The sequence below is a fragment of the Geotrypetes seraphini genome, chromosome 3 (genome assembly GCF_902459505.1).
Source record: "Geotrypetes seraphini chromosome 3, aGeoSer1.1, whole genome shotgun sequence".
In the NCBI taxonomy this organism is placed as follows: Eukaryota; Metazoa; Chordata; class Amphibia; order Gymnophiona; family Dermophiidae; genus Geotrypetes; species Geotrypetes seraphini.
Window position 1 is genome coordinate 88484171 of NC_047086.1, and position 19842 is coordinate 88504012.

The 19842-nt window shown below is 44.6% G+C and overlaps 1 protein-coding gene across 2 annotated transcripts in view; it reads right to left on the minus strand.

The window, feature by feature from the left end:
• Positions 1 to 19842, minus strand: part of ADAM17 (ADAM metallopeptidase domain 17) — a 170617-nt gene that overhangs the window by 122511 nt on the left and 28264 nt on the right. The window contains exons 3-4 of one of the 2 annotated variants that reach the window (XM_033936709.1): positions 12350 to 12483; positions 10457 to 10545 (exon numbers count right to left, since the gene is read on the minus strand). In XM_033936709.1, coding sequence (XP_033792600.1) covers positions 10457 to 10545; positions 12350 to 12483 — 223 coding nt within the window. Of the gene's footprint in view, positions 1 to 10456; positions 10546 to 12349; positions 12484 to 19842 lie in introns of those variants that run through there. The other variant, XM_033936710.1, reaches the window with a different exon arrangement.

The following is a 19842-nucleotide window of genomic DNA, read 5'->3' on the forward strand; positions in this document are numbered from 1 at the left end:
TGGAAAAGTAGGGGAGTCTTCATAGCTCAAAAAAGTAAATTTTCTTGAAGCCAACTTAGCCATTCTTTCACCTACAAACTAACCGAGCTTGCCACTCTCACTAAGAAGCTTAGGCCCCTTCTTATCTTTCAGGAAAGCTCTGAAGACAGTCTTGTTCACCAAACATTTTGGAAATTAATTATTCTACTTTTTCCAAATTAAGATTTCTTTTGTTCTGTTCTTTTGTATTACAGTACTCTATTCTTAATGTTAACCGAGTCGAACTCCAAATTGGTTGATGACCCAGTGTATACAACTAGATTTTAGTTTAGTTTTAGGTGGTGGTTGTCCTGTATTTTAACAAATTACTCCAATTCCAGAAAAAGAGATTATGTACTATATTTTTCACTCCACAAAACACACTTTTTTCCACCCAAAAGTGGGTGGAAATCTCGGTGCGTCTTATGAAGCAAAGGTACAATTTTGTTACCCTCCCCCGTACCACTGTAAAACCCACCCTCTGCACCACCTTTCTAAACCCACCCGCAGAACCTCCTTTTTTAAACCCACCTGCCCGCTACCGCACCACCTTTTTAAACCCACCCACCTGCCGCCACCACACCACCTTTTTTTAACCCCCCCAGTCCGTCCATCTGTCTGTCTTCCATCGCCGTTCCTCGTTTTTTACCTGGTGGTCCAGTGTCCAGCCAGCGGCAAAACAAATCAGCAGCATGGCCATCAGGAGGAAGCTTTACCTCCCCCGCTCAGCTCCGCACTGCTTTCCGAATGGCTGCCATAGGTTCTCGCGGGACTCGCGAGAAGTTATGGCAGCCAATTGGAAAGCAGTGCGGGGCTGAGCGGGAGACCGTAAAGCTTCCTCCTGACGGCCGCACTGCTGATTTGTTTAGCGCTGTCCAGGAAATGAGGAGCCCAGAAGAGTGAAGGCTGCCGCGGCAGGCAGGGAGGGAGAGAAGCCGACTGGAAATGATGGCGGCAGAATTTTAAAAGGTACGGGGGGGGGTGGGGGCTTGCCTGGGGCTGGCTGGTTGGCCTGGAGCTTGCTGGCTGGCTGGCTGGTTTGGGGATGGCTGGTTGGCCTGGAGCTGCTGGCTGGTTGGCCTGGAGCTGCTGGCTGGCTGGTTTGGGGCTAGCGGGCTGGTTTGGGGCGGGGTGGCTGGGGGAAGGCTGGCTTTACCATTAGATGTGCCCACCACTAGATGTGCCCTGTACCCTGTCCCAGCCTACCACTAGACCACCAGAGGGGGGACAGGGTACAGGGCACAACATTTGGTTCAGAATTTTTTTTTCTTGGGTTTTTTCTCCTCTAGAGGTGGGTGCATCTTATGGTCAGGTGCATCTTATGGAGTGAAAAATACAGTACTTACCTTGGTAAGCTCTTTTCCAGTAGATAGGTGAGACATTCTAGACCAGTGGTCTCAAACTCTGGGCCCGGGGGCCACATGCGGCCCACCAGGTACTATTTTGAGGCCCTCGGTATGTTTATTATCATAATCATAAAAGTAAAATAAAACAGTTTCTTGATCATATGTCTCTTTAACTATAAATTACAATATTATTATTAAGACTCAGCCAAAAGGAAAGATTTATAAACTATAAAGAGTTTTACCTCATGCAAAATTGTAATTTCTTTAGTAAGATATTAACTATTTTTTCTGAGGTCCTCCAAGTACCTACAAATCAAAAATGTGGCCCTGCAAAGAGTTTGAGACCATTGTTTTAGACTGATGGTAATAACCCCATAGCGGCTATAGGGATATTACCATATGTCTAGAATGTCTCACCTATTGCACTGGAAATGGAATTTAGCCTCATCCTTATTACCCGATTATAAACTGAAATTCTGTGATTTAAGTGGAGCAGATAGAGTGCCTATATAATGTCAGGTAGGACGCAGGACAAGATAAAAGGAGATTATGTACTTACCCTGGTAAGCTCTTTTTCAGTAGATAGGTGAGACATTCTAGACCAGTGGTCTCAAACTCAAACCCTTTGCAGGGCCACATTTTGGATTTGTAGGTACTTGAGGGCCTCAGAAAAAATAGTTAATGATCCTGTGCACACCACTGTTGAAAGGTTTTCCACGCCTTCACATAAGCAAACACCATGGATGACTTCTTAGATCTGAGAAGGGTATCGATGACAAGCTCCGAATAGCCCATATGTTCTAAGGCCGTGTGCTCAAAAGCCAAGCCATAAGAGCAAATTGACCTGGATCTTCCATGGCCACTGAGCCCTGAGTGAAAAAGTCCAGGTAGGCGCTCAGGCGCAGACAGCGCCCTACCCACAGCCGCATCAGGTCCATGTACCACGATCTTCGAGGCCAGTCCGGAGTAACTATGACTATATCATAGTCATCGGCCATGGTGGAAAGACATAAAGAAGAATATCTAGAGGCCATGGCTGTATGAGAGCATCGAGCCCCTCGCTTCCAGGCTCTGATCTGCTGTTGAAGAACCGTGGCGCTTTCTTGTCCATGCCATGGCCATGAGGTCAATACAGTGCTGCCCCCAGTATCTTACAATTGCTCAAAACACATGAAGCGACATGACCCATTCCCCAGGATATAGAGTCTGACGGCTGAGGATGTCCACCTGAACATTGTCCACTCTGGCCACATATGCCACCCTCAGTGCCAGAAGATGACATTCTGCCCAAAGGAACAGAAGACATGTCTCCTGAGCCAAGGGAGAGCTCTTAGTTCCTCTGTCAATTGACATAGGCTACTGCTGTCACATTGTCGGAGAAGACCTGGACAGCCTACCCCTCCAGGGTCTGCTGCAGGTCTTTCAGAGCCAGACAAATGGCCTGGAGCTCTGGTCGGATGATGGACCACTTCCTCTGCAACCAAGTCCAACAGCCCTGAAGGAGATGACGATCGTAGTGAGACCCCCAGCCCCGAAGGCTGGCATCCATGGTGACCACAATCCAGGAGGAAATGTGCAACGGAACACCCTTGCAGAGCAACTGAGGGCGAAACCACAAGATCATGCTTGTGTTGGCCTCCAAAGTCCAAGGCAGTTCCATCTCTAGGGCATCTCGGTGGGGCGCCCAGCAAGAGAACAAGGCTTGTTGAAGAGGACGCATGCGCGCCCTTGCCCAAGGAACAACCTCTAGCGTGGCCACTATGGAGCCCAGAACCTGCCGGTAGTCCCACGCCGAAGACGCCGACTTTTTCAATAGCTCCGAAATCTGCACACACGGCATCTGTCTGCATGTCGCGGGTAGGTAAACCCGGCCCACCACTGTATTGAACAGAACTCCTGGGTATTCCAAAGACTGCATGAGATGACTCTTCTTGAAGTTGACAATCCAGCCCAGGTCTTCCAGCACCAGCTTCCAGCCAGGTCTTCCACCATGGCACGCCCCTCTTCCAACGAGGGTGCTCTGATCAACCAGTCATCTAGATACGGGTGAACTTGTAACCCCATCTTCCTCAGGTGAGACGCCATGACCACAATAACCTTGGTGAATGTCTGGGGTGCTGTCGCCAGACCAATGGCAGAGCTAAAAACTGATAATGCTGATCCAGCACATGAAACCTCAGGAACTTGTGGTGCCCTAGAAAAATGAGAATGTGTAAATACGCCTCTGTAAGATCCAGGGAGGCCAGAAATTTCCCCTGGAGACACTGCTGCAATGACCGACCTCACAGTCTCCATCTGGAACCGAGGAATCTTGAGAGCCATAGTCACATGTTGCAGATGCTGACACTCCTGCGCCAGAGGGTACAAGCAGAATGTAGCTCTAGCATTCCTCAAAGTACCTTCCGGAGAGTCAAACTGCTCTGTAACTGTGAAATTCATATCCGGATGCCATGGAAAAGTTGCAGACTGTGAGCGCACGCTGCAAAGTCAAGGAGAAGAAGTAGAAGGAGTAGGCTTGGCATCCAAGTTCAATTCCTGCAACGACTCACCAATCAGATCAGGCAGCGCTGCAAATTTAAACAAGCGCACCACAGATGGATCATCTCCCGGATCCGGAGACCCTAAGGGATTCACAGATCCAGCATCCATACCCAGATCCTTCAACCTGGGAAGCGCAGCACCGTCAAATAAATGATCAGAGAGGTCCGTATCCGCACTGGAGCCCCCTGCACTGGCTGTGAAGAAGGAACAGATGGAATGGGCACAGGCGCAGAAATTTCTTAGAAGACCCTGTCGGTCAGGGACTGTGCGGGGGGGGGGGGGGGACAGAAGAATATCCAGCTGCCAAACCTCTGGATTGAAACTCAGACCACAAAAATCTCATGAACTCAGAGAAGATATCCGGACCCTGGGGCATAGTCACCCTTAGAAGACTTAAGCTTGCGTTTCTTAGGCTGTGGAGGGTCCATCTCTCGGCTGACTGCTGCTGCCTCAGAACTGAGCCCCGAAAGCAAAGCCAGCTACCCAATGGGCTAGCTAAACGTGTTAGCATCTGCTTCGTCGAAGGGGAGGCTGATCCAGAAGTTACCCCCCCCCGAGTGATGCTCTAAATGCGCCAAATTTGGCATGAATCCACATAGGAATCCCTGAGGACTCCATTCCAGCAGTTTTTACTTCAAAAATTTGAAGTTTGAAAGAGCAGGGAGAAGTTGGAAAAAAAAATCACTAAAAATCCAAGATGGCTGCCGGACCTGAATTCGCACCAAAAATGTGATAAAAAGAGCACTTCCCAAACTCCAAAAATTACAAAAACAGGATTTTTCAGGTGAAAGAACACAGAGGATCAAGAGAAATCCCCTTGAAATTAGAAAATCGTTGTTGCAGCCTGACAGCTCCTCTTACTCGCAAACGCTGGACACAGCAGCTGCTCCTGCTTTCTAGCCCCGATTAAGAGCCAGAGTCAGAATTCACTGTCGCACTGTGACTATGCCTCCACTCCTGTGGGCCACCGCTGCAGACCAGGATGGGCGGAGGCACGAAAATGCAGCCTGCATGCTGCAAAACACTGCTGAGCCCCCTAAGTGTGCTGAACAATCTGGCTCGATCCCTGCTTAACAGGGAGTGAGACCAAGTCAGGGACGACCCTGAGCTCCAAGGAAGACTAACAGACTGGCTAACAGGTACCCCGAAGGGATCAGCCTGTCAGCTACAGACCAAAGTCTGAATTCTCAAGCAAGCAGATCTTCAAATTTCCTGAAATGCGAAAGTACCGCGAAAGAAGACGAAACTACATCGAACTAAAAATAATAAATGTGAGAGAGCAGAACCGAAACACCTTGCAACCACATGCAGAAGAGAAAGACTGATGGGAGGTGCTAAGCTAGTCTGTGAAGTGCACTAGAGGCGGAATGAAAAAGCTGGAGTGGATTTCTTCTGCAGCCCATGAGGGTGAAGAGAAATAACCTTATGGTCTAGGACTGGAATCTCAAAGTCCCTCCTTGAGGGCCGCAATCCAGTCGGGTTTTCAGGATTTCTCCAATGAATATGCATTGAAAGCAGTGCATGCACATAGATCTCATGCATATTCATTGGGGAAATCCTGAAAACCCGACTGGATTGCAGCCCTCAAGGAGGGACTTTGAGACCCTCCTTACATCAAATTTGACACAAAACATTTTGCTTCATTTTTTATTATTTTTTCTGCAGACTTGCACTACAGAGGTCCATTTGTATATTAACCTCAGTGCTAAATTGCAAGAGGAGGCCAGTTACAGTGAGGCCTGGGTGAAAGTGTTTAAGGGGTCTTCCTATGGTGTGGCATGGGTGAGACAATGCTGAAGTGAGTTGCTTACCATGTGGCAAAGGTTGCTCATGAACTTCAGTGTTTTTCCAGTGCAGTTTGAGAAAGGCACGAGTAATGCCTGTGTTAAGTGGTAGTAATGAGCAAACAGCTTGTAGACTCACTGTTCTTTCTAATTTAGTAGAAAAGTTGGAAAGTTACACAAAGGTGTTAATATTTGTCTGTCTGCCCCTCTGTTTATCTATAGACAAAATAACTCTCCAAAAAAGGAATGAAATTGTATGAAACTTGACATGGGGAGTGGTGAGGGGAACAGTAAAAAGAAGCATCAAATTCAAAAAAGAGCCAGATTAGATTTGAAGGTTACAGAAAAATAAACACCCACTAAAAGATGGCCCAATGCATTTATATGGGAAGAGTTGCAGCTGTTTTAGCAAAGAAACTTGCTAAATACAGTGAAACAACAGTTAGGCCCTGCTCTTTCAAATGCCTTTCCCTGTTCTCTACACTCACAACCACCCAATCTGCCCCTACTAAAAAAAACCAAAACCTGTCCCACCCCCAAAACCTAACCACCTGCAACTGCTGCTTCTCTGTACCACCTCCTTAACACTACTCCCACAACTACCCTATCACCACCCCCACACACAAATTGACTCAATCATAAAAAAACTACCACCTATAACTGCTCTGTCCTAAAAAAATGCACCCCCAACTGCTCCAATCCCCTAAACTACTTTACATTACATTACATTACAGATTTCTATTCCGCCATTACCTTTCGGTTCAAAGCGGATTACAAAAAGAGTTATGGAAGAAGGGTTACAACGTTAGATCAGAGAAGGTTTCCAAGAGAAGGAAAAGTAGGATCTGGGGTTAGGGAGGGGATGGTAAGAGGGGGGGCTATGCTTTATCATGGTATTAAGCTTTATTAAGGGATTTCTTGAAGAGTATAGTTTTTATTTCCTTTCTGAACATCTTGTAGTCTGGGGTTGTTGTCAATAGGTTGGAGACTTGATTGTCTATCTTCGCTGCCTGAGTGGTCAGTAGTCCGTTGTATAGTTTTTTCCGTTTTACTTCTTTGATTGGGGGGGTAAGTGAATGGGGTGTGTGTTTTTCTATGCCTGGTAGAGGTGGTTTGGATGAGGCGGTCGTTTAGGTAGGTTGGGCTGTCTCCATTTATAGTTTTAAATAGTATACAGTAGAATTTAAATTGTATTCTTTCCTGGATTGGAAGCCAATGAGAATTGATGAATGCCTCAGTAATGTGATCATGTTTTTTCAATGAATAGATGAGTCTCAGAGCTGTATTCTGAATTGTCTGTAGTTGTTTAATCATTATTGCAGGGCAGGAGAGGTAGAGGATGTTGCAATAGTCTAGGATACTTAGGATTAGAGATTGTACTAGGAGCTGAAATTGTGTTTTTTCGGACTTGTCTAAGGTTTCTCATAACTGCGAAAGATTTCTGTATTGTTTTGTTAATTTGTGGTTGCATGGTGCAGCCTCTGTCAATAGTCATACCTAGAAGTTTTAGGGTGGTTTGCAAAGGGTAGTTGATAGAGTTGATTTCTAAGTTGGTTATGGTTGGGATTTTATTATTTTCTAGGAGGATGAATTTAGTTTTGTCTGGGTTGAGTTTCAGTTTGTGGTCTTCCATCCAAGTCGTAACTGTAGCTAGAGTTCTGTGCAGTGTGTCTGACATTAAGAGCATTGGTTGGTCAAAAGGAATGAGGATGGTGATGTCATCAGCATAGCTATAAGAGGATAGGCCTTGTTTGTTCAGGTAAACACCAAGAGAGGCCGTATATAGGTTGAAGAGAGTAGGGGACAGTGGGGACCCTTGTGGAACGTCGCAGGGGTTGGACCAAGGTTTGGATTTTTCTTTATCCTTGAAAACTTTCTCACACCCAAAACTATCCCATCCCCTAACTCAGCTCCCCCCAAAAAACACCTCTTGTAACTGCACCATTCTTAAAAGCTATTGCCCTGCAGTTTTACTACCCCCTCCCCCTCCCCATAAATTGCTTCTACTCCAAAAAAGGAAAAAAAACAACCCCTATATCCCTTGCAAGCTGTTGCTAAGAGCATGCTGGAATAATTGATTTGTAACAATTCATCATAACACTGACAATCTACAGTTTAAAAAATGTACTGATTAAAATCTAAAGTCATTCTGCGATTAGGACATTCAGACACTTGGTGTAAAAATAACAATCTGTTCTGTTGGAAATAGCTACTGAGATTTGGCAATAAATGTACTATCTCTGTAGTCCTTTTTTCTTTGCTAGAAACAGCTAATTGGGTGTTCACAGAAGATATCCTCTTTATTCTTAAGGAAAAACTTGTTAAACAGGGCTCTAAATATTTTGAGGTGTTGGTAAGATCGTCCTTCCAGAGACATGACATGTACTGTGAAAGGGCTACTGAGAAGATATGTTGTGCTTAAATAAGGTTAGATTCTATATGATCGATAGTTAAGGCAACCAATCGTTCTAGTATTTTTAGCAGGGGGTTCTCAATTACGAAACACTCTTCCAAGATACTGTTTGTCAGATCTCTCCCCCGTGAATAATACATAAGTCAATCCCTCGAACTATAACTACCCAAAAATATCCAGATTCCTAAATAAGCTTCTACCACATGTATCCAATAAACTTCTCCCTTCAATGTTAGGTAATCTTCTTCTGTTACCCGAAAATACTGTTAATCTTCACTGTACCCTGTAAGTACTCGAATCTTTTCTATGTAATTCCATGGGATCAACTGTATCTTGGAATGTACATGAATCACTGTTATATAATTCTCTGGGTAATGTCCAGATATCTTCTTATTTGTAATCCGCTTAGAACCGCAAGGCACAAGCGGAATAGAAATCAGTAATGTAATGTAATGTAATCTCTTCCTTTTTATCTTTTCACAAATGTTTGAATGCCTATTTTCCAGGTTTAGTGAAGGAGAATTGTTTTTATCATTTTATTTCTATGAATTACGGACGAATGACTGTATTAAGAAATTTACAGAATGTCTTGTTTGTCTAATTCTATCTATGAATGTTATTTTGTAACCCACAGATTCTGGACATGCAGGATAAAATGTTTTAAATAAATAAATAAAAGTTACCTGATAATTACAGGTAGACAGTTCCATAGTGCTGGGGCTATAAAGAAAAATGTAGAATGTTGTGTAGATTTGGGTTTTGGTCAGGTACTAGTGACCTGGATTGGCCACGACGGTCGTTTGGAATCTCTGAAGTTGATAAACGATTATCTCTTGGAAAGATATGTTTACAACAGAGGTTTAAAAGTGTGTAGTATTGGGTCTCCTGAAGCAGAATATTCAAAACGGGGCCGCGTTGAGACCCCCAAGAGCCCTTACAACCACAAACCTTAAAGTTTGTACAGATAAGTGTATGGTATTACTTTTCCAACGAGCAAGAGTTTTTTGTGCATAACAACTTTGAACAATTTTTGTCGACTTAGCAAAATTTATTCAAACAAATTACATTTTTACCAGTGGTCAGAAAGTGATGTTCTACAAAGCAAATGCAATAACTGGACGGTAAACTCTTGTCCCAAGGGAAGGTATCCACCTCCCCTTCAGAGTTTCACTTTTCTGAGCGTTTTTTAGGAGTTATTTGCTCTCTCCCCACTGGTATTTACTACCATTATAGTCAGTCTCTTACTTATTATATTAAGCCTATAACGTCGGAAGATGGGAAAATGTTGGCAGACAGTTGTAAGGCACAGGCGTTTGAAATACTGAACTTGGACTACAAAAGCTTGTGAACCCCTGAGGAAGCTGAAAACAGTGAAACAGCTGAGCTTCCGTTGGGTGAAGTTAAGTGCTTAGTAGATAAAGACAGACTGTTCACCCTCTCCAAGGTAGGGAGAACGAGAGGGCACTCTCTAAAGTTGAAAGGGGATAGATTCCATACAAACATAAGGAAATTCTTCTTCACCCAGAGTGGTGGAAAACTGGAACGCTCTTCCGGAGTCTGTTATAGGGGAAAATACCCTCCAGGGTTTCAAGACAAAGTTGGACAAGTTCCTGCTAAACTGGAATGTATGCAGGTGAGGCTGGACTCATTTAGAGCACTGGTCTTTCACCTGAGGGCTGCCGTGTGAGCAGACTGCTGGGCAGGATGGACCACTGGTCTGACCCAGCAGCAGCAATTCTTATGTTCCATAGTCTAGTTATTGAGATTTGGTCAGCATTTATTAATCAATTAGCCTGATATGGGTCCTCTGTGAATTTGTGATGATATTCATACCCCATAAGGCATCTGCAAGTTTAAGTGTCTGGGTGTTTGAAATCCATAGGTTCCTGTTTTGAGCGATATCAGTATATCTTGTTTTGCTACCCTTGTCTCAGTACGTATACATCATTCAGACCAGAGTTGAGCAAGTTTAAGTTCCAATTTGTTTTGTCTTCATTAACTTCTCCAGGTCCTCCACAAAGAGCAAGCATACTCAAAGGGTAGCTGACAGAGGAACTTCTTAGAAGCTGCATCCTTGACCCAATGGTGCAACCACAGAAGTGGCCACTGACCAGAAGGAAAGCTGCACCAAATCATAAAGAGGTACAAAAAATACTGGTGTTTTCCACCGAGCACCAGCAAGATATATTGGTGAATTCACTGAACAAGATTGTTTTTCGCCACCTCCATCTGCTAGTAGAAGGGAATAACACCCACCTAATCAGAACAGTGCAGCCAGATAACAAAGAATATATTTTTTTATTTTCTTAAGAATGGTCTTAAAGTATTAAAAAGAAATGTAAAGCAAACATTACCTCTATATTATATTCTTCATCATCTGTTTTGATCTTTACAGTGAAATCTCCATCACCCAAGTGTGCAAATACTTTAGAACTGTGCTCACCTTAAAACACATACAAAGAAAACACAGCATAATGCATTAAATGAAGGCTCTGTCCTACAAACATGCCCCAACCACATCCCAGCAAACACTAAGTTCTTCAAGAACTACATTTTCATCCTGAGATCAATCATTTTCTGAACCGTGACATGAAAGGGCACTGGTCTTTGGCCTAAGGGCCAACATGTGAGCTTGTTGCTGGGCACGATGGACCGCTGGTCTGACCCAGCAGCGGCAATTCTTATGTTCTTAAAGGTATAATGGATTTTTTTGTGTCTGGTCTGTATTTTGCATCACAACTACCAGGCACTCCCTTTCTCAAAAAACTAATAATAATATTCTTATTCTACTGTGTACTTTTCTAATTAAAAAATTCTAATACAGAAGCTTGTGCAGCGATGGCGTAGCTAAACCTGTTATTTTGTGTAGGTCTACAGTTAATTTTGACAGGCCCTTTAAAACTCCCTCCCCCCTATAAGTTCAGCATCTACCCTTTCCACCCCACCCCCTCAAACACATAGGATATATTTTTTTGGGAGGAGGGGGGCGGAAGAGGGTTGTTTTTTCTTTTTTCACTTTCCTTTCCATCCCATCCCATCCCCTCTTCTGCCCTCCCACATCCAACAACCCTCTCTCTCTCCTCTCCCTTCCCCCTCCTGATCCCAATATATCTGAATTTCTTCCCACTTACCCCTACTCTTGGGTCAGCAACTCTCTCTCTCTGAATCTCCCTCCTTTGGTTTACCTCAGCCACAGCCAGCAGCCACAGCTATCCATATTTGCTGCTTGCGCCGGCCCCACAGGTTTCCCTCTCCGGCATCCCACCTTGGCTGACATTTCCAGTTTCCTTATTAGTGGGATGTGGTAGAGGGAAGCCTGCCAAGTTGGAACAGACAGCAATTATGAATCACTGCAGTTGCCAGTGGCACCTCCGAGGTACACCGCAGAGAGAGGGTGGTTCGAAGAGAAGGAGGTGCTTATGCTGCACTACTGGTGGAGGAGAGGAGTCTCTACTAGGTGCGTCTGAGCCAAAAATGGACCTGTGACCACCAAGGCCTACCCGCAGCTATGACCTTGTTGATCAGTATGACCAGAACACCTTTTTGATCGGTAAGACCAAATAAACCAATCTCCAGTCTTGCCCCCAAGCTCTCTAGCTAATTTGTAATGGGCAAAATATTGGTAGGGCCATGGCTCTAGTGGCTTACTCCATTCCACTGATTACGTGTTTGTAATCCAAAAAGTGAAACACCCCTAAAAATACTATGAATCTGTCCAATTGATTAACACACTGGCTGCACGCTTCCTTTCTCATTCATTTGATATCCAGAATATCCACCTTAGGCATAAACTTACAAAGTTTACCTGTGACTTGTGAGAACACATGAAGCCATTAGCAAAAAACTAAATAAGGAAATAATTATGGCACCTGGTTCAGGTCATTTAAAATGGGGGGGGGGAAAAAACAATATTACACAAGCCAGAGCAAAAAGAATGAGGGTAGCAGTTTTAAATATGTATGTATGTAATTTAGTAAACTGCATAGTTTTTATGCGGTATATAAATTTTTAAAAATAAATAAATTAGGCATGAAGTCCATAAGGAACACAAGCATGTCATCTAGACACCGGATGGGTCTAATCTAGAAGCATATTCTCTGAAAAAAAATTAAATCAATATAATTCTAACCACCTGCCAGGACAGCTGAATGGGCCATTCTGATCTTTATCTACCGTCATGTACTATGTTACCACATAGTCAAAAAAAAAAAAGACTCAATATAAAGAGCACCCTAAGAAGTACTAACCAACAACATGTCCTGTGAAGAAGTCTGACCACTGCACGTGAAACTCTTCCTCCTTGCCATCACCATCCACCACCAGTGCACGAAGGTTCTCAGAAAAATGCTCCACGCTCGCAGTTAAATACAGTGTAAAATGTCTGAAAAGGAATTTACTTCCATTTAATTTGTTTATACCAGGCTTTCATGAACAAGCTGTGGCTCCAGGTTTGCTAAACATGCTTTTTTAAATTTAAATGAATATGCTATAATTCACTCAGTTAACAGTTGTAAATTACAAAGCATAGATAAGTTACTTAAGTTATAACACTGAGGTGTACCCAGATGGAAAGTAGGAAATAATTTGCAATGGATACTGATAATTATTGCACATTTATGTTTTGCTGTTACCTAGCATACATTTAATCTGGCTTCATATTCTTATTACTTACCTGTAATAGGTGCTTTGAGGTCAGTAGGACTCAGAACCTCATTATCTGGGTGACATCACTGATGAAAGCACAGATTGGGAAACAGTACCCCAGCAATTTTTTTTCCAGAAGCATTTGAGTAGTCTCACCACACATGCATGCCTATTCCCACCTGCCACTGAAGCACAGGACCTCCTCAGTCCATTACAAGCTAAAGGCATACAGCTTCTTGGGGAAGCAGGAGGGTTGTGAAGATTTAAGTCCTGTAACTCTCAAAGAACATTTCTTATAGATAATGTAACTGTTTTTTTCTGAGGAGAAGCAATGTAAGGTGCATCAGCTACTAAGGCCTAAAGCTCACTGACTCTGCAAGCTGAAGTAAGGGTACCAAAAGCACAACATTCCAGGTCAAATACTACAGGTGACAAGTGTTAAGCGGCTCAAAAGGTGAGATGACATTGAAATCCCATGACATAGGAGGAGGTCTGACTGGTGGTTTTGTCAACAGCAAACCTCTCGTAAAATCAAACAACTAGAGGCTGTACAGAGATGGGCTTACCCCTATATGAGAATGGTAAATACTAAGTGCCAGATTCTCTGACACCACAGTAAAAAAAAATTTTTTTAAATACCATGGTGGGAGCAAATTTTGTTTTACTGGCGATTCTCAGCACGATAGCATGCAAATTATATTCATACTATATGTGTGGAAAATCATCGGTAAAGGAGGGAGGAGATGTTTAGAAGAAAAATCACAAGCACAGCTCCTTCTGCCTGCTTGCCAAAAACAAACAAAAAAAATATCAGCCCCCTGCTCTCCCTGCCTGAACCAGCAAACAGGGAGAGCAGAGCCTGATTTTATTTTAATGGGCACAGCTGTTGTATTTGCAGTGCACAGCACATACAGCACAGTTACTTACGGTAACAGGTGTTATCCAGGGTCAGCAGGCAGCTATTCTCACATACGGGTGATGTCCTCGATGGAGCCCGGATGCAGAAGCTCACAAGCAGACTTGCTTGTAGAAACTAGAAGTTTCGAGTCGACCGCACCGCACATGCGCGAATGCCTTCCTGCCCAGCATAGGGCACATCTCCTCAGTTCAGATAGCTAGCAGAGAAGCCAACTGGGGGAGGTGGGTAGGTTGTGAAAAAAGCTGCCTGCTGGCCCTGGATAACATCTGTTACGGTAAGTAACTGTGCTTTATCCCAGGACAAGTAGGCAGCCTATTCTCACACATGGGTGACCTCCAAGCTAACCAGAATGGGATGGTGGGAGTGTTGTCAATTTAGGAGAATACATTTTGTAACACTGTCTGGCCATCTCGTCTGGAGAAAACATCCAGACAATAATGAGAAGTGAAAGTATGAACCGAGGACCAAGTAGCAACCTTGTAAATTTCCTCAATAGGTGTAGATCTGAGGAAAGCTACTGAAGCTGCCATTGCTCTGACTTTATGGGCTGTGACTCTACTGTGTAGGGGTAATTCAGCCTGGGAATAGCAGAATGAGATACAAGCAGCCATCCAGTTGGAGATGGTACGATTAGAGACGGGATGTTTCAACTTGTTCGGATCGAAAGAGACAACAAGTTGAGGAGCAGTTCTGTGTGATTTGGTGCATTCCAAATAAAAGGCCAAAGCACGTTTACAGTCCAGAATATGAAGAGCTGATTCTCCAGGATGAGAATGAGGCTTTGGAACAAACACTGGAAGAACAATGGATTGGTTAAGATGAAATTCTGATACCACCTTAGGGAGGAATTTAGGATGACTACGGAGGACCACCTTGTCATGATGGAAGATAGTGAAAGGTGGATCAGCAACTAAAGCTTGCAGCTCACTGACTCTTTGAGCAGAGGTGAGGGCAATGAGAAACACCACTTTCCAAGTGAGATACTTCAGATGAGCCATATCTATTGGTTTAAATGGAGGCTTCATCAATTGAGCAAGAACAATACTGAGGTACCAAACCACCAGAGGCGGTTTGAGAGGAGGTCTGACATTGAAAAGTCCTTTCATGAATCTGGAAACCACCAGATGAGCAGAGAGGGGTTCCCCTTCAATAGGCTGATGGAAAGCAGCAATTGCACCGAGATGGACTCTTATCGATGTAGACTTGAGACCAGAAGTGGATAAGTGCAAAAGATAATCCAAAACACAAGATAAGGAGGAATGTTGAGGCCCCTTATCATGAGAAAAACATCACGTAGAAAATCTAGTCCATTTTTGGTGATAGCATTGTCTAGTGGTAGGCTTCCTAGAAGCCTCTAAAATGTCTCTTACAGATTGAGAAAACTGAAGAGGAGTTATGTTGAGAGGTACCAAGCTGTCAGGTGTAGAGACTGCAGGTTGGGATGAAGCAGAGATCCCTGACTCTGTGTAAGCAGAGAAGGAAAAACTGGTAGAAGGTATGGCTCTCTGCTGCTGAGTTGAAGTAGAAGAGAGTACCAAGGTTGTCTCAGCCACCGACGAGCAATCAGAATCATGGTGGCACGATCGTTCTTCAACTTGACAAGAGTCTTCAGAATGAGAGGAAATGGAGGGAATGCATAGAGGAAGTGATTCGTCCATTCCAGAAGAAAAGAATCTGCCTCGAGGCGATGAGGAGAGTATACCCTGGAGCAGAACTGAGGCAGTTTGTTGTTGTGGGGAGCTGCAAAGAGGTCTATCTGAGGCGTTCTCCACTGTGAAAAAATGTGATGAAGAGGCAAGGAATGGAGAGTCCATTCATGAGGTTGCAGAAGACAACTCAAGTTGTCCGCCAAGCAATTTTTCGCCCCTTGGATGTAGACAGCTTTGAGAAAGGTGTGGCGGAATGCCCAGTCCCAAACCTTCAGAGCTTCTTGACAAAGGGAGGCAGATCCCGTCCCTCTCTGTTTGTTGACATAGTACATGGTGACTTGGTTGTCTGTCCGAATGAGGACTATCTGGTCGTGAAGAAGATGTTGAAAAGCATTGCGAGCCTTGAAAATCGCTCTGAGTTCCAACAGATTTATGTGACATTGACGATCCATACGGGTCCAGTGGCCTTGACTACGGAGACCTTTGAGATGAGCGCCCCAAGCGTAGGTCGAAGAATCTGTCATGAGGACCTTCTGATGGGGGGGCATTTGATAAACTAAACCTCTGGAGAGATTGGAGAGAGCATCCACCAACGGAGAGACTGCTTTAATGGAGTGACTGTGATGTGTTGAGAAAGAGGGTCACAAACTTGCATCCATTGAAAAGCCAGGGTCCACTAAGGAATTCTGAGGTGAAGTCTGGCAAAAGGAGTCACGTATACTGTGGAGGCCATGTGACCTACGAGTACCATCATGTGTCTTGCTGAGATGGAAGAGCAGGAAGACACTGTATGAGAGAGTTGAAGTAGAGCTTCCAGACGTTGTTGTGGAAGGAATGCTCTGAGTTGTATAGTGTCCAGAACAGCTCCGATGAATTGCAGATTTTGAGAGGGTTGAAGGTGGGATTTGGGAAAGTTGATTTTGAATCCCAAACTTTGTAGGAACCATGTAATCCGTTGGGTCGCTACAATAACCCCCTGAAAAGTTGAATCTTTGATGAGCCAGTCATCTAGGTAGGGAAATACCTGAAGACCATAGTTCCTTAGAGCTGCTGCTACCACTACTAGGCACTTGGTGAACACTCTGTGGGAGGAAGCGAGGCCAAAGGGCAGCACTTTGTACTGATAATACAGATTCCCCACCCGAAATCTGAGGTATTGATGGGAGGCCAGATGAATAGGAATGTGAGTGTAGGCCTCCTTGAGATCCAGAGAGCATAACCAGTCGTTCTGATCTAGAAGGGGATAAAGGGATGCCAGGGACAACATTCGAAATTTTTCTTTGACTAAAAATTTGTTGAGAAGCCTGAGATCGAGAATGGGCCGCAGATCGCCCGTCTTCTTCGGAACAAGGAAGTAACGTGAGTAAAACCCCCTGTTCTGCTGTTCCAAAGGAACTGGTTCGATGGCATGGAGACGAAGCAGAGCTTGAGCTTCCTGAAGAAGGGCGATCTGGGATGGACTGGAAGGATACTCTCTTGGAGGAAGTTCCGGAGGAACCTGAGTGAAATGAAGACAGTATCCTTCCCTTATGATGGGCAGCACCCAGAGGTCGGATGTAATTGTCGTCCATCGGTGGTAAAAATGATGGAGACGACCTCCTATAGGGGGAAGAGAAGTCAGAGACAGAACGGTGGAGGTTATGCTCTGTTTTAAACAGTCAAAAAGGCTGGGTAGCCTTAAGTGCAGCAGAAGGTTGAGATTTTTGTTGCTTCTGAGGCTGCTGTTTCTTAGGAGGAGGGCGAGTGTAAGGAGCCATCCTCGGAGCAAAACGCCTCTGGTAAATAGGAGGAGGGCGTGTAGGCTTGGCAGGAGTTGACTTTGGCTTAGGTCTGACAATAGAAGCAAAGGATTTTTCATGTTGTAGCCCACTGTAGCTGAGACCAGGGCTCTATAGCACTCCCAGTGGTTACACCAGAATAGCACACCAGCGTGTGACCCGAAATGGAGTCACCCTGCAGGACTGAACTGTTCTTAGGCAGGAATCAAAAATCAAAGATCCCACAATCAAAGTTCATTGGTAAATGATTCAACTTTACTCATTCCTTCATGAGGGAAGTAGTTCATTATTACAGCTTGTAAACTGGTCAGAATTCCCAAACAGCAGTAAAGCAAAAGGAATAAGGAAAATAAACAGCACCAAAAATAAAGTCTAAAACTTTGTCAGGATTAATTTTAGTCCCAGCTACACCTGAGGTCCAGCTCTCCTCAGAGCTAGCACTGCCTGCTCTCAAGCAAGCCGTTTCACAAAAATTATGTACAGTTCAGGGCACTTGTGCTCCAACTATAGTGCTCAAAGTGAAAGCTTCTGGCAGCCTAAAATATCCCTGCCAGGTACAGGAGAGTGTCACAGGTTTTGCAAGGCAAAAAGCACAACAAATTGCTGCCAAAATTCCCTCCCTGGGTGTTAGCAAAACCTCTCCCCAAAATGACACTCTTAGCTTTGTCAAAATATCAACAAAAAAACAAGCAAGCAAACAGTTACTTTAAGAAAACAAAACCAACAACTCACTGCTTGCAGCTTGAGGCCCAGTCAACCTGCATGGCCTCAGGAAAATTGGTATCCCCTTCAGGAAAACTCTCTTGGCATTCCATGGACAGTTCAGCCTCCAACAAAGACAGCTCCTCAGCTGGTCCCGACTCCTCCACTTCCATCGGTGTAGGGTTAGTGCACCTGCTTGGCCCAGGGAGTACCTCAGGGAGACAAGGCCTAAACCTTCTCCCTAACCGGCCTGCCTGTCTGCTCTCCACTGCTGGTTTAAATACCTTAGGTGCACGCCCTACTCTGTCTGAGTCAGCAGTGTTCCAGGGGCCTCTTGGGCTCCCCTGGTGGCGACTTGGGTAAAGATCACCTAATTCCTCCTCAGTCAACTCAGGCTCCCTCTGGTGGTCCAAGGAGATATTGTCTGACTGAGGAACCGGAGGGACCTTGGAATTTCCCTTCCTGGTTTTCATTTTCACTTTTCCCCCTGCCCTAACTGGGACCTTGGCAGGGAGAATACCTGGCTGGTCACAATGTTCAGACAATTTCTTGGTGGCTGCCTCAATAGATTCAAAAAAGAGGTCATTGCCTGCATAAGGAATACTAGCCAAGCGGTCCTGAAGATTAGGATCCATGTCAATGGTACTAAGCCAGGCAAGACAACGCATAGCTACAGAACAAGCAGTCATCTGGGCAGACAACTCAAAGGCATCTTAGGATGACTGAAGGAGATGTAATCTGAGTTGTGATAGAGAAGCGATGACTTCCTGAAATTCAAAGTGCTTTTGAGTGTCTAAATAAGTAAGAAATTTAGGCAAAAGAGCAATTAGGAACTCAAAATAAGTGACAAAATGGAAATTATAATTGATGACTTTAGAGGACATCATAGCATTTTGATATATGCGACGTCCAAACTTGTCCATAGTTTTCCCTTCTCTTCCAGGAGGAACTGTAGCATAAACCTTGGAAGGATGGGATCTTTTCAAGGAAGACTCCACAAGTAGGGATTGGTGAATAACTGTGAATTCTCAAATCCTTTACAATGAAGAGTTTTATATCTGGAGTCCAATTTGCCTGGAACAGCTGGAATTACATAAGAAGTCTCCAGGCATCAGGTAAAAGTCTGAGACAAAAGCTTGTGAATAGGAAGCTTAAGTGACTCTGCTGGAGGTTGAGGAAGATGCATAACTTCGAGATACTCCTTAGAGTATTTGGAAACAGCATCCAATTGAAGGTCCAAGTCCACAGCCAACTGACGAAGAAAAGAGGAGAAAGATAGCTGATCCGGTAAAGCCTTGCCTCGAGAAGGACTCGAGGTCGTCGAGGCAGCCTGGGTCAAAGATGAAGCTTCGGCTGGAAAAAAGGCATCAAAAGAACAGGGAGACTTGGACGAGGCTATGGAAGCCGCTGAATCCTCGAGGCGTGGAAGTGGAGAACTCTAACAAGGAGTTGCTGGTCTAATCAAACGCCAATTGGATACGATCATGGACGAGGAGAATCTACGAGATACGCGTCAACATGGATTTACTAAGGGGAGGTCCTGCCAATCTAACCTAATCAGCTTCTTTGACTGGGTGACAGGGAAGCTGGATGTTGGGGAGTCCCTAGACATCGTATACTTGGACTTCAGCAAAGCATTCGATAGCGTACCACACCGCAGGTTGTTGAACAAGATGAACTCTATAGGATTAGGAGACACGTTGACAGCATGGGTTAGGGACTGGCTTGGAGGTAGGCTTCAGAGGGTGGTGGTGAACGGCACCCCCTCCGAAAAGACAGAGGTGATCAGTGGAGTGCCGCAGGGCTCGGTCTTGGGCCCGATCCTATTCAACATCTTCATAAGAGACTTGGCTAAGGGACTTCAAGGTAAAATAGCGCTATTCGCCGATGACGCCAAACTATGCAATGTAGTAAGCAGGAACACGTCAGACCAAAGCACAGGGCCGGACGGAAACTCAATGCCCGACAGTATGGTGCACGACCTACTCCTACTGGAGCACTGGTCCAGGACCTGGCAACTCAGTTTCAATACCGAAAAATGTAAAGTC